Source organism: Molothrus aeneus, chromosome 3, assembly GCF_037042795.1.
Source record: "Molothrus aeneus isolate 106 chromosome 3, BPBGC_Maene_1.0, whole genome shotgun sequence".
NCBI classification, from domain to species: domain Eukaryota; kingdom Metazoa; phylum Chordata; class Aves; order Passeriformes; family Icteridae; genus Molothrus; species Molothrus aeneus.
Window position 1 is genome coordinate 54801774 of NC_089648.1, and position 12414 is coordinate 54814187.

General features: G+C 37.0%; 1 protein-coding gene across 1 annotated transcript in view; it reads right to left on the reverse strand.

Annotated features, from left to right (window-relative positions):
* ESR1 (estrogen receptor 1) overlaps positions 1–12414 on the reverse strand; it is a 179337-nt gene that overhangs the window by 45132 nt on the left and 121791 nt on the right. The window contains 1 exon segment of the mRNA XM_066546961.1: positions 3962–4297. Within this exon segment, the coding sequence (XP_066403058.1) occupies positions 3962–4297 (336 nt within the window).

Genomic DNA, 12414 nt, shown 5'->3' on the forward strand with positions numbered 1-12414 from the left:
TATTATGTTCTTCAAAAAAAGTATTCAGGCTTCACTAACCAATCTAGTTTTGGGGTTGAGGCGTAGGCTAAAGTGTATGTGTTTGTATTCAGGGGTTGTACAAAGGAATTGTTTAAATTACCTTGTAACATCATGCAATGGGTGAGCACCTGGCTCATGGGTCAGGCACAAAGGGTTACAGTGAAGGGGGTGATATATGGCTGGTGACCTGTCACTGGTGGGGTTCCACAGGGCTCCATCCTCTGCCCTGTGCTCTTCTACATCTTCATCAATTACTTGGGGACAGGACTGGAAGGGATACTGACCAAGTTCACAGCCGATAAAAAACGGGGAGGAGCTGCTGACTCCCTTGAGGGCAGGGAGTAGAGAGACCGGTAGAGAGACCACAATAAATTAGAGAGCTGGGCAATCACCAGCCATAAGAATTTTAATGTGGGAAAGTGCTGGATTCTGCACCTGGGACAGGGCAACCCTGGATGTACAGACAGACTGGGGAGGTGAGATGCTGGAAAGCAGAGCCACTGAAAGGCACCTGGGGGTCCCGGTAGTGGCAAGTTGAACATGAGCCAGCAGTGCCCTGGCAGCCAGGAGGGCCACCCATGTTCTGAGGGGCATCGGGCACAGCATGGCCAGCCAGGCAAGGGAGGGATTGTCCTGCTCTGCTCTGAGCTGGGGCAGCCTCACCTCCAGTGCTGGGGGCAGTTCTGGGTGCCACAACATAACAACGTTAAACTACTAGAGAGCATGCAAAGGAGGCCATGAGGATGGTGAAAGGGCCAAAAGGAGAAGCTGCATGAGGAGCAGCTGAGGTCACTTGGTCTGTTCAGCCTGAGAAGACTGAGGGGAGACCTCACTGCAGTCTGTAACTTCTTCGTGATGCCAGAGGCGGGGCAAATACTGATCTCTCCTTGTGGTGACAGGGCCCAAGCAAATGGCCTGAAATTATGTCACAGGAGATTTAGGTTGGTATTAGAAAAAGGTTCTTCACCCAGAGGGTGGTTGGGTAGTGGAACAGGCTCCCCAGGGAAGTAGTCACAGCACCAGCCTGACAGAGTTCAACAACCATTTGGACAGTGCTCTCAGAAATATGGTGTGACTCTTAGGGATGGTGCTGAACAGGGCCAGGACTTGGACCCTTGTGGGTCCTTTCCAACACAGCATATCCTGTGATTCTGTGATCACCATAAAATATGATTTCAACTCAGCCACTCATATAGACTTTACTCTTTGCTTGCCTACATCCTGCATGTAGGTAAATGAACTTGCACAATGTTTCCAAGGCTTGAGAAGTGTGCATAGGGGAAGCCATTTCCTGAAACTGATTTTTTTCTATTTCTAAAAAGGATACTCACTTTTTAGGAAAAAAGGATATTCTTACCCTTGATCCTGAAGCTTGAAACCCTAGTAAATTAGCTGAAAAAACAACTGACTGGATTTCCACAATCCTGTTGCACCAAATACTTCAAAAAGTTATTCAGTTCCCCCATTCATGAATAATGTATACAAAAATCCTTTCTAATTCAGCTGCATCATTTAAATCCTAGTAATAATGGAGTAGTCAATGGCAACATGCTGTGGGGGTGAAAATGCAATTTAAATTGTTTGACACATTTCCATTAATGTATATGTATTCCCAATGTGTTCCAGCAGAAAAAACTTTGGCAAGCAAAGACCCAATCTTTGAAAAGTGACCAGTGCTTCTGAAATTTAATATCAGCATCTATGTGCACACAACATTTCCTAGAGACCAAGAGATTAAAAAATATATATTTAAGCACATAGGTCTAAATTTCTTATTCTCAGAGACCCCAGTTGTAGAGGTGGGTAAACAACTGGACTTGAATTCTTTTAAATCAACTTTCTAAAGCACTTTAATTTCTGCTTTTGTTCATGCATACTGCTCTCCAGGGCACAGCATCAAGAACCAGCTAGGTGTCCAGCACTTTCAGAACGCCCAAACTCTTTTTTTCTCTCTGTCCTGCTTTAGGTATAATTGTTGTTTTCCTTTGGTATAATTGTTTGTATAGTGCCTAAGAGATCAAACTATGAACAGAAAAGGATTTTTGTTATTTAATTCTAGCCAAAGTTCAACAATTCTGTAGAAAACCTCACCTGCTAGAGTACTTATTAATGGATAAACATGATCAAGCCACTGGGCTTGGTTTCTCCTTAGGAGCTATTTTGAGAGTTAATGTAAATTTAAATGTAAAATACATTGGCTATACACAAAGAGTTGATAACCTTACACATTTGATTTTCCAGTGTCAGATGCTTTCTTAAAATTTGAAGCTTATATTTGGTAAACCAGGTAATTTTTTAATCCAGTTTTAATCATCTTGTAACAGGCAGTTCTAGAGATATTCTGAATAAAAAGCAGATCTTGGTTCTCTGACAATGTTACTTAATTTCTAAACACATTTCCATTAATACTCTCAAAATCAAAAGTCATGGAAACCAAATGTTTCCAGTTGGACAACATAATGAATTTAGATTGTGGTACCTTGAATTTAAATTAATTTGTTTTAACAGACTCAGAGTAATTCTATCTCTAAAAATCCATAGAAAGGTAATTTGAATTTATCTGTTTTGATAGTGAATAGCTTTAATACTATGTACATAGGTTCATTTTTCAAAAGCATTTTTGTAATGGCATGATGCAAAACATACCTAAATTAACAGGAGAACTGCCCTTGACTTGAACAGACTGTGGATCAGGCTTCAACCACCGTGACTTTGTCAAGAATAAAATTCTCAAGTGATTTCTAATAAGATACGATGAGAAATGAAACACACACAGGTTCTCATTGATCACAGCTGGAGCCCACAAAGTGACATGTGAAAAGTGGCTGAAAGGGAACCCTTAAGGACTGGAAAAGACATGGTTATTGATTTACCAGGAACAGTCTTGCCAAGCTTAAATGAAGGAAAACAGAAAAATGGCATAACCTGGGTGTAATTCTTTTGAGTTAATGCACTATGTGAGTGAGAGTTGTGTTAGTCATCTCTAGCATCCCTTCCTAAACATCTACATAATTTTAATTAAATAAATGGCTACAGTAAAAAACTTAAAAGATCAGAACTCCAATGAATTATGAAGTATAAAGTACCATGTATGCCTGTATTTTTACCAAGATAAAACTATGACATGTGCAATAAATGTCTTACAAATTTTTAAATCTTATGAAGAGTATTTGTGTACATTGAAACTGTGAAAGGTGATGAACTTTAACAACAAAACTACTCTCTCCTTTCATTTATATTGATTAACTGAACTACATGAATGAATATATAACATACACTCAAAGAAAAATGTTGCATACTTCCCACAATTCTCTAATTCCTTTTGGGAAAAGAGGGAATCACAGTGCACCAAAAAAAATGTCATACTAAAACTTTTATTCTGGATTTGTTTTTCAAACCCAAAATTCATGAAAGATCTGTAATTCACAGTCAAAACTATAACCCAGCAACTAAATAAATCTTAGTAATACTTACAGGCTTAGTAGTGATACTGAACTTATGGCTTACATTACATATGTGAGAGTAACCCTTTTCTAAGGGGATCAAAATATTTAACATAATTTGATTAGGTCAAATTGACTGGATTTGACCAATAATCTCTTTCAATCTTTAATTTTGTTGAGTTTTGTATGGAAAAAAAGAAGGATTTGCAAACACAAAACTGCCCAGCATCCTATAGAGTGGGGAAGATACCTTTTCTTGAATAAATCTTTCCTCAAAAGTCACTTACATTGCACAATAGCATTTTATTGACCAATATAACATAAACTTTGTTTAATGTTGTAAATTTTGTCAATGTATTTATACTTAAATGAACAATTTGAATTAAATGAGAATAGTTAGTCAGAAAATCAGTATGTGGGTTTGTTGGTTTTTTTTGTGGGTTTTTTTTGTTTGTGATCTACAGGTTTTATAGTTTACATGGGCTTTTTTTCCTTACCTGGAACTCTCTTTGCCCAGTTGATCATGTGCACCAATTCTCTGTCTGCAAGGTTGGTCAACAGGGTCATCATAGAGGCTTCATTGAAGGGTCTGTTTGGGTCATATTCAGAATAAACCAGGGGTGGCTCAGCTTCCAGCAAGGCACTGACCATCTGTTCTGCTGTCAGGGACAGGGCTGGGCTGTTCTTCTTGTTATGTTTAACCACCAGTGGACTTGTCCAAAGGGTGGGAGCTCGCAGCTCTGTTGAAGAAGCCTCCCCATTCCTGGAATCCTGCTCCTCTCTTTGGCGTTTTTGTTTCATCACTCGCCCACCTCTGCGGTCTTTCCGGATTCCTAGAGACACACAAGAATATCATCAACTCCTTCCCTTGAACTTAAGTATGATGTACACTTGGCTTCAGTCAACAGCAGATGCTTTTGATAGACTCAGGCAGCACTGAGTCTTGATTAGACTTCTTCAGGAGCCTTACACCAGTAGTTGGACAGAAAAACTATTTTTTAAAGTATAGTGTCAGGAATAGTGCACCCCTTCCTAAAATTCAGTGGCCACACAGAAATCTAGACTAGTGACACGTACCGCTGCCTCAGCCCAACAAAAGGAAGTCAGTTATTGGGAACAAATAAATATTTCTTTATTGCCCAAAACTTCAAATATGTCCCCAACCTCTAGCAGACCATTTGTCTATAATTAATAATTAGTCAATGCAATTAATGATGTTGGCGGGTCAGACAGATCACAGAAGTAGCTTTCAAAAACTATCTAGAATATTTTGCTTAAAGTCACCAATTATTTTAATTAAACATCATCCTATTACGGAGCCTGTGATCTTCATAATTATATTAAAAAAAATCAAGAAAGTTCCCATTATAAGATGAGTTTATACAGCAATAAAGAATGCCATTTAAGTAGATAAACATAAGTATGAAAAGGAGAGATAATTACGACCTCAGATTCTAATGTGGGAGACCTACTGTCAAAAGGCTGAAATAAACCACAACAGAAACCATTATTGTCATTACTGCACATTTCTGCAATGTGCTTTGCACTGTATGACCCTGAACTTAGGATATTATCAAGTCAGCCGTACCAATTCAAACAACATAAGACCTTTGCAGTGGAACAAAATTTCCCTTTGTGGAAAGGTTACAAGAAAAATACAATGATAAAGCCCATGTGGACTCCAACCATAAAGGGAAGGTTAAGTCTGGATCTAAGTGGAGGAGTAACAGGCATTTTGAGACCGAGTCAAAAACTTAAATCCATCATCAAGTGGAGGCAAGGGAGGACAACCAAGTAATAAGGAAAGCACACAAGGAATTGAGATATGAGAAGGCAGCTTATGATGTGGCTTACACTGGAGTTCTCATGCAATAGGTAAAAGCTACACTAGTCCCAGCCTGAAATGCAAAAGAAGTATCTACAGAGAATAAAGATGTAAACCATTCAAGAAATAGGGAAGAGGAAACATTTGAAACAAAACCAAAACAAACCAAAAATACTTGCAAGCAATCAGTACAGGTCTTTATAATGGTTGGGGAAAGGGAAACACAGCATTTGCTGAACTCTCTTAACACCACAAAATTTCAAACCTTTAGAATCCCAGTCTTTGTTGGCAGCATTTTCATCTCACATACAACATGCTTTCATATAAATGTTGTTCCTTTTCTGCCTCAAAGAAACAGGGAGAGTGTTTTAATCTCTTTTCCTTTTTCTTGAATTATAAATTCAACACTGAATTAGTATTTGGAGATTAGGCATTTTATGTTTAATTCATTCAAAATCTAGTGGGCTTTGTGATTCTATTCCATTAATCTATTCAGATAAAGGGAGTTCAATAAATCTCTCATCACCCCTATTACTTAACCTATCTACATTGTCCCATTCACTAAACTAATTCTAAGCCAAAACTCTCAAGCGCATTGCTGTTCCCATTTTTCATTCAGCAATACCGATCTTTCCTACCACTAAACAGTTCCTGTTAAGGAGAGGCAGGGAGATTCTTGCTATTCCGAGAAACACAAGACCTATTCTGGCAAATTGTCATGGTAGAGATACTCTCACTGGTAACTTCCTTGCAATACTCAATAGCAGGCATGCTCTATCTGTAACAGATATTTTTGTTGTATGTTGTATTTGTTGTATGTTTTGTATCAATTTAAAGGTTTTGAATTAAACTGCCCTGTGAAACATGTATATATAATCACATGAACAAGCCCACATGGTTCACAGAAATTAAAGTATTTGTTAACTTTCTCACATTCCAAATTTTATAGCTCCTCATCTAGAAATTTTCTTTCAAAGAGAAAGCATCCTTGGGGTCTGTGCTGTTCAACATACTCATAAATAGATAGGCTGACATAATTCATAAACAAGAAGTTGAGGTTAGAAAAATACTATAAAAACATCAGATAAGTTTAGAAAGTAAACAGAAGGCTAGAAATTACTAGGAAAGGAAGGGAGGACAGAACAACTTCATAAATCACGGTTTATTATCGTGAGGCACACTACAGTGAACACTGCATGCAGTTCTGTTCTTCCCAAATTAAAAAGAGATATAAAAATAAATGAAAAAGGGATAGGAGAAAAACAAGTAAGATGATTTGAAATGTGAAACAACTTTGGTGTAAGAAATATCTATATTGACTATATCCGCTCAGCCTGCAAGCCAGATACAAGACTAGAAAATCAGGATAGCAATAGGATGAATAAGGTACAAAACACTAAAGCTTCACTTCTAACAGAAGAAGGTTTCAAATGAAAATATCTCATGCAAGGTTCAGGACAGACAGGCTGTCTGTCCTGAACCTTGCATGTGATATTTTCATTTGATGTTCTCTTTCACACCATGGAGAAAGAAAACTGACAATGTGAATAAATTAGAAGGTGGTATATTTAGAAAGCTGTAGGACAAATGTGAGAGACAAAAGAATCCATTAAAGGTTAGTAAATATAAGTAGAGCAACTTCAGCTTTAAGTCTCCATCATATAGATTACTGGAAGATCAGAGTTTTCGTGTGTTTGCTTTTACTTAGTCCAGGCCTGCCTTGTTAAGTAAAACAAGGATGTGATGAGGATTTTACTTAACAGAGAAAAGATGGCAAATGTAAGCATATTTAGCTGTTTACAAATAAACCAGATGTTAAATAAGAACAATAGTTTTATTTTTAATTCATTTGAAGCCTACCACTGGCTTTTCTTCACCTTAGAACAAAAAAAGCAGTGCATTAAGCAAAGCTGAACAAAACCAGTTTGGAGGAGATGCCTCCCACAGATTTATTTTTTGCATTTTTATTTGAGGATTAAAAAAAAATCAAACAATCAACCAACTGTAGCAATTTTACTACTGGATTTTGTGGAGACTAAGTCTGAAAAAAAAGTCAGTAAGAGTATGCATTCCTTCTGCATCACATCACCAGGTTTTATGATCACAGACAGAAAGGTCTCTGAATCTGTATAAGTATCATATTCATCAGAGATTTATAGAGCTTACTACTAACTCTTTACCTAAGGCCTAGACGGACAAACAACACTTATTCATTTTCTTGAACTAAATAGGAGTGAGTATCTCTCTGAAAAATGCAAGTGCTCCCAAATCTCCTTCAACTTAATCAAATTTTGTCTCTGTTAAAGAGAGATAATAGTGATGAACAGTCACTAATTCCAAAAAAGGCAATTCTATCAAACTACGATTTCCTTGACAAAAGTGCAATGATTCTGTAAGGGTTTTTTAAATATATGAATGCATCAATTTTAATTTAACAATTCAGCAAATAAAGGAACCTTAATTGTCAAGTGCTATGACAGACAATATTCTAGCAAAAATTGAAGTACTATGCATCTAGCAAGAGCTGTAAAACAATTTCCACTTGAGTTTTAAAGCTGCAAGAGCCAAGATTTTCAAAGGCAGTTCTACAAAGCTTCATATGTAAATTCAGTCAGACTTTTGGACGTGGAGACAGTTTTCAAAACTGCTAAGTAATTATATAATCAAACCATTAGAACCTGATCAGCAGTAAAATTGCATATGGACAATAAAATTGCATATGACACTCCCATGGCAGAGGAGTTGGCACTAGATGATCTTTAACATCCTTTCCAACTCAAGATTCTATGATTGTATGATTGTGAAAGAAATGTTAATCATATGAAATACTTCCCTAGTGTTTTCTCATATGTCACTAAAACAAAACAAAAAATAAATTCCAGATCATTAAAACAAAAGATCCAAAATTAAATGCACTGAATGAGCATTGAATCTCAGCTATACAACAGCCATTTTTTCCTACCTATTGCTAATAAAAAAGCTCCACTTCGTATAAAATATTCAAGAATATTTAGAGGAAGAATAGGAGGAGACCAATTAGAATCAAATTTGCTTGGCTGTGTGTGAACTACAGAGTAAGAAATTTTAGATTTGAAGATACAGGTATCATCTCCAATTTTGTGCAAGTTAAATACATTCTCTGTGAACTGGTTTGTATAATATTTTTCAATTTCTTTCTTGTTAGAAATTTGGTCAATCAACAACAGTTTGTAGCCACACTTTTTTTTCTTTTTTTTTTCCTTTTGTTTTTTTTGCTTTTTTGTTTTTGGGGGGTTTGATTTTTGATTTGGGTTTTTTTTTTGTTTGGTTTGGTTTGATTTTTTTTTTTTTTTTTTAAGAGGACAACAGAAAGAGAGAACTATGATTGGATTTGGAAACAGTGATGGGTAAATGGTTTACCAGCTAAGTTCCCAGCCTGGAACAATTTTGATGGCTTTTTGTCCACATTTCTGCTCCTTGTCAGCAGGCCCCAGAGGAGAGACATTTGACACTTCTGTAAACATGCACAGCCTTGTAGCATTAACAGCCTATAATTTCGTCAGTTTGTCAAAAGAGTGTTTCAAATGTGCTTGGAAGAACCTTCTCTTCCAAACAATTCTGTTGCTGTTCATGACCAACCTACCTCATTGGCATCCTGTTGAAAATTGCCAGAGAGAAAGCATCCCTGTTTTATAGAGAAAGAACCTCTAATGTTTTGTAAATCAAATCCTGCTTGACAATAGAAGAGAAAATGTATGTGGTAAGTGAAAGATATTATAAATAAGAAGGTATCTCTCAGAGAGGCAGAGAGTCAATTGCCCCGCTGATGATCAGAGTGTTGAGGGAGCATGCACAGAACAGGCCACGGCAGAGCTGCCAGACAAATCCTCTACAGCAGTGTTTGCAAAGGAAGAGAAACCAGATTTTCCTATGACATAATCCTACCTTTCTGAAACTGAAGTTGGGTTTGAAGAGACCAGAAATTCAAAAGCCTCTCTTCAAATGTCCAAGTACGGGAAGGATTTACTAAATTGTTGGGGGAAGACCTCTGGGACTGAGTCCAAGCTCACTTTGGTGTCATTGCTAACATTAGCCAAAGTAAGGGACTGCAAAAGTAAAACAATGTGAACAAGCCAACAGTTCCCTTATGGACACAAACCTGAGTGTCTAAGCACAATTGGCTTTAGAGTCCAAAGGGCAAATGCAGGTGAGGTATCTGTCTACCAACAGCCTCTTAACGGCAACTTCAGTTTACAGGTAGGCACATTAGGCACAAATCTGCTGAATTTAACAGCTTTATAATGTTTCACTGGAAAAAAACCAGAATCCTACAGCTTCCTTTTAAACATAAGGTCACTGTACCTGCTGTACATAAGCAGAAGTCAATCACATAATTTCATTCTTGATAGATATATAAGAGACAGAGATTGCTGAAGTTCTGACTGCACTGTAGGTTCTAATGTTGTAATATACCTTAGCATGGTGGTCCTTCCAAGGAGATTTTAAAGAGTTTGGAGATTTTTGGGAAATTTTCTGCTTGAATCTCTCTACATAAATACATTATTTGATCACAGAAAAGTAACACCACTTTCCAAATTCAAATTTCATAGCCTAATAAATCCTTCTTTTGAATATGATTCAGACAATCAGCCCCTTATTTCATTCCCATTTCACTTTCAGAAAATGAAACAGTGATGTAAATTGTGCTGAAAACCCAGGTGGGTTGACAATTAGTTTAAATGAGAAACATTGTCTGAAATCTTCTAAAAAGATTAATCAGAATTTAATGTCTAATCTCAAACAGACCTGCCCCAAGTGACAGTGCTTAACAGCCTGATTTCTGACAAGGATATCTAGACACTCAGGACTATAAATAAGCAACAGATTTGTGTTCAATCTCTGCACCTGGATGTTACAGTCTTTTTGACTCCTCAGTGATGTACGTTTATTTATGGGAGTTTCTTTCAAAAAATGTCTCTTATCCTTTTCCAAACTGGGATTTATTTCTCCTCTATAATCAGGACCCCCTTCTATTGGAGATAGAGGGAGAGAGAAGTCACAGTGGGGGGTTAGAGTCCGATATTCTGGTTCAGCTCCTGGCTTTGCTACCAGCTTGCTCATTCACCAAGTCACACTATATATCTCAGTGCCCCAGAAATCCTACTGACTAAAATGCAGATCATAAAACTGGTCTTTCATGTAAAGTCTTAAAGACCAGTTACAAAAAATAGCTGTTAAAAAGCAGGCAAATGTCATTTGGGGTCTCAATGAGTATTCATAATGCACAGTTTGAGAAACAATGATCTATTAAATTAAAGATGAAGGTGCAAGGCATGATTCATCCTAATCTGTATTTTTTTATTCAGTCTTTGGCAGTCATAGCACACAACACACCTAAAGAGCATCTTAGAATGTGTAGAAGTGAAATAAGAGAAGTTTAATTAATCCATCATTCAAATTAACCCCTTTCAGTGTCGACACTCCTGATAAACTCATGCCAAGTTTTGGTTACAATAAGTATGGCAACTGCCCCATTCCTAGTCAACATTTACAATGAGCCTTTAGACATTTCAGGGATCACAGGAAGGCTGTTTGAGGAACATTCTCTACCTTTACATCATCCATGATATGGAAAAGCCAGTCATTTTCGGACAATTAGTCCATTGGAATAAATCCCAAAGACAGTAAGAAATTTTAATTGCTACATCTTAGAAATTGAGTATTGGAGGTGTTTGGCCTGATACCAAGACTGAGTGCTAGAACTGAACTGTAAATGTCTAACCAAGAGAAGAGCCAGAACCATACAATCAGAATCGTGGACAGTTTTGGGTTGGAGAGGATCTAAAGGATCATCTAGTTCCAATCTCCATGCCATAGTCAAAGACACCTTTCATTAGACCAGGTTGCTCAGAGCCCCATCCAAGCCGACCTTGAACATTTCCAGGGATAGGGCAACGTTTCTGAGCAACCTGTTCCAATGTCTCTCCACCACCTTCAGAGAAAAGAATTTTCTCATCCAAACCTACCCTCTTCCAGTTTGAAACCATTAGCCCTTGTCCCACCACTAAATTATCTTATAAAAAGTCCCTCTTGAGCCCTCTTATAGCTCTAGTACTCTAGGAATTACTCAAGTAATGAAAAAATATGAAAAGGCCAAAAAGCCAATGTAAACTAATATACAACTATAATCAGCTTTACAATTTCAAACAAGTGTTCAAGCGTTAAACATTAAAAATTCTGCATTAATTCTTCTTTTTTTTTTTAACATATCCAGTTATAGTATATAACTAAGCATAAGACAATTTGTCCCATTTTATCCCATTTCCACCTGGCTGCAAAAGAGCTTTACCATGTATAAATTCACTCCTGGATCTGCTTTGAGCAGGTGGCTCAACAAAAGACTTCCTAGTTTTCCTTCTAGCACAGATCATTTTATGTAGTGGAATAAGAAGATAAATCATCTTTGGCAAAGATGTTCACAATAACAGTCTCTCTTTCTAATGTTGGGGGCAGAACACAGGAATATTGTACTTTGTGACAATTTAATGGCAGTGATCCCCTTTGCATGTGTGCAAAGAGGAGAAAAAATACTTCACTAAAAATCTGATTTCATTTCCACCTTATTTTCCCAGAAAACTGCTGTAAACTCACAAAACTTTACTTCAAATGTGCACGAGTACATTATTTCAGCCCAACAATTCCAACTTTAAAGAGTACATTTCCTCATACATTTATCAGGCCCCACCTACAGTTATTTGGCTGAGTACAGAACAGTATGTCTAATAAGCACCATTGAGGTTCTCCTTGAACAAACCAGAATCATTTCACATCCACAAACCATTTCCTTTCATTCACTAATTTCTCTTTTAAATATAATAGTTAATTAAAAGATAAGTACATGAAAATGTAGAAGACCTTGAGCCCAACCAGTGGTTGCATCAGACATCAATTTACTTCTGCTTTTGAGAATTATTTTAATTACCCTTTTTCATGAATAATAAGCCTTTTTCCATGAATAAATATAGAATTCAGCAAGGAAGTATGGATCTCACAATTTAAAGACAAAATTCAGCAAGATCCTTCTCTGACAGAATGAAAAAATTCATTTTTTCATTTTCCCTGTAAAAATTTATCTTAAACTTCAGC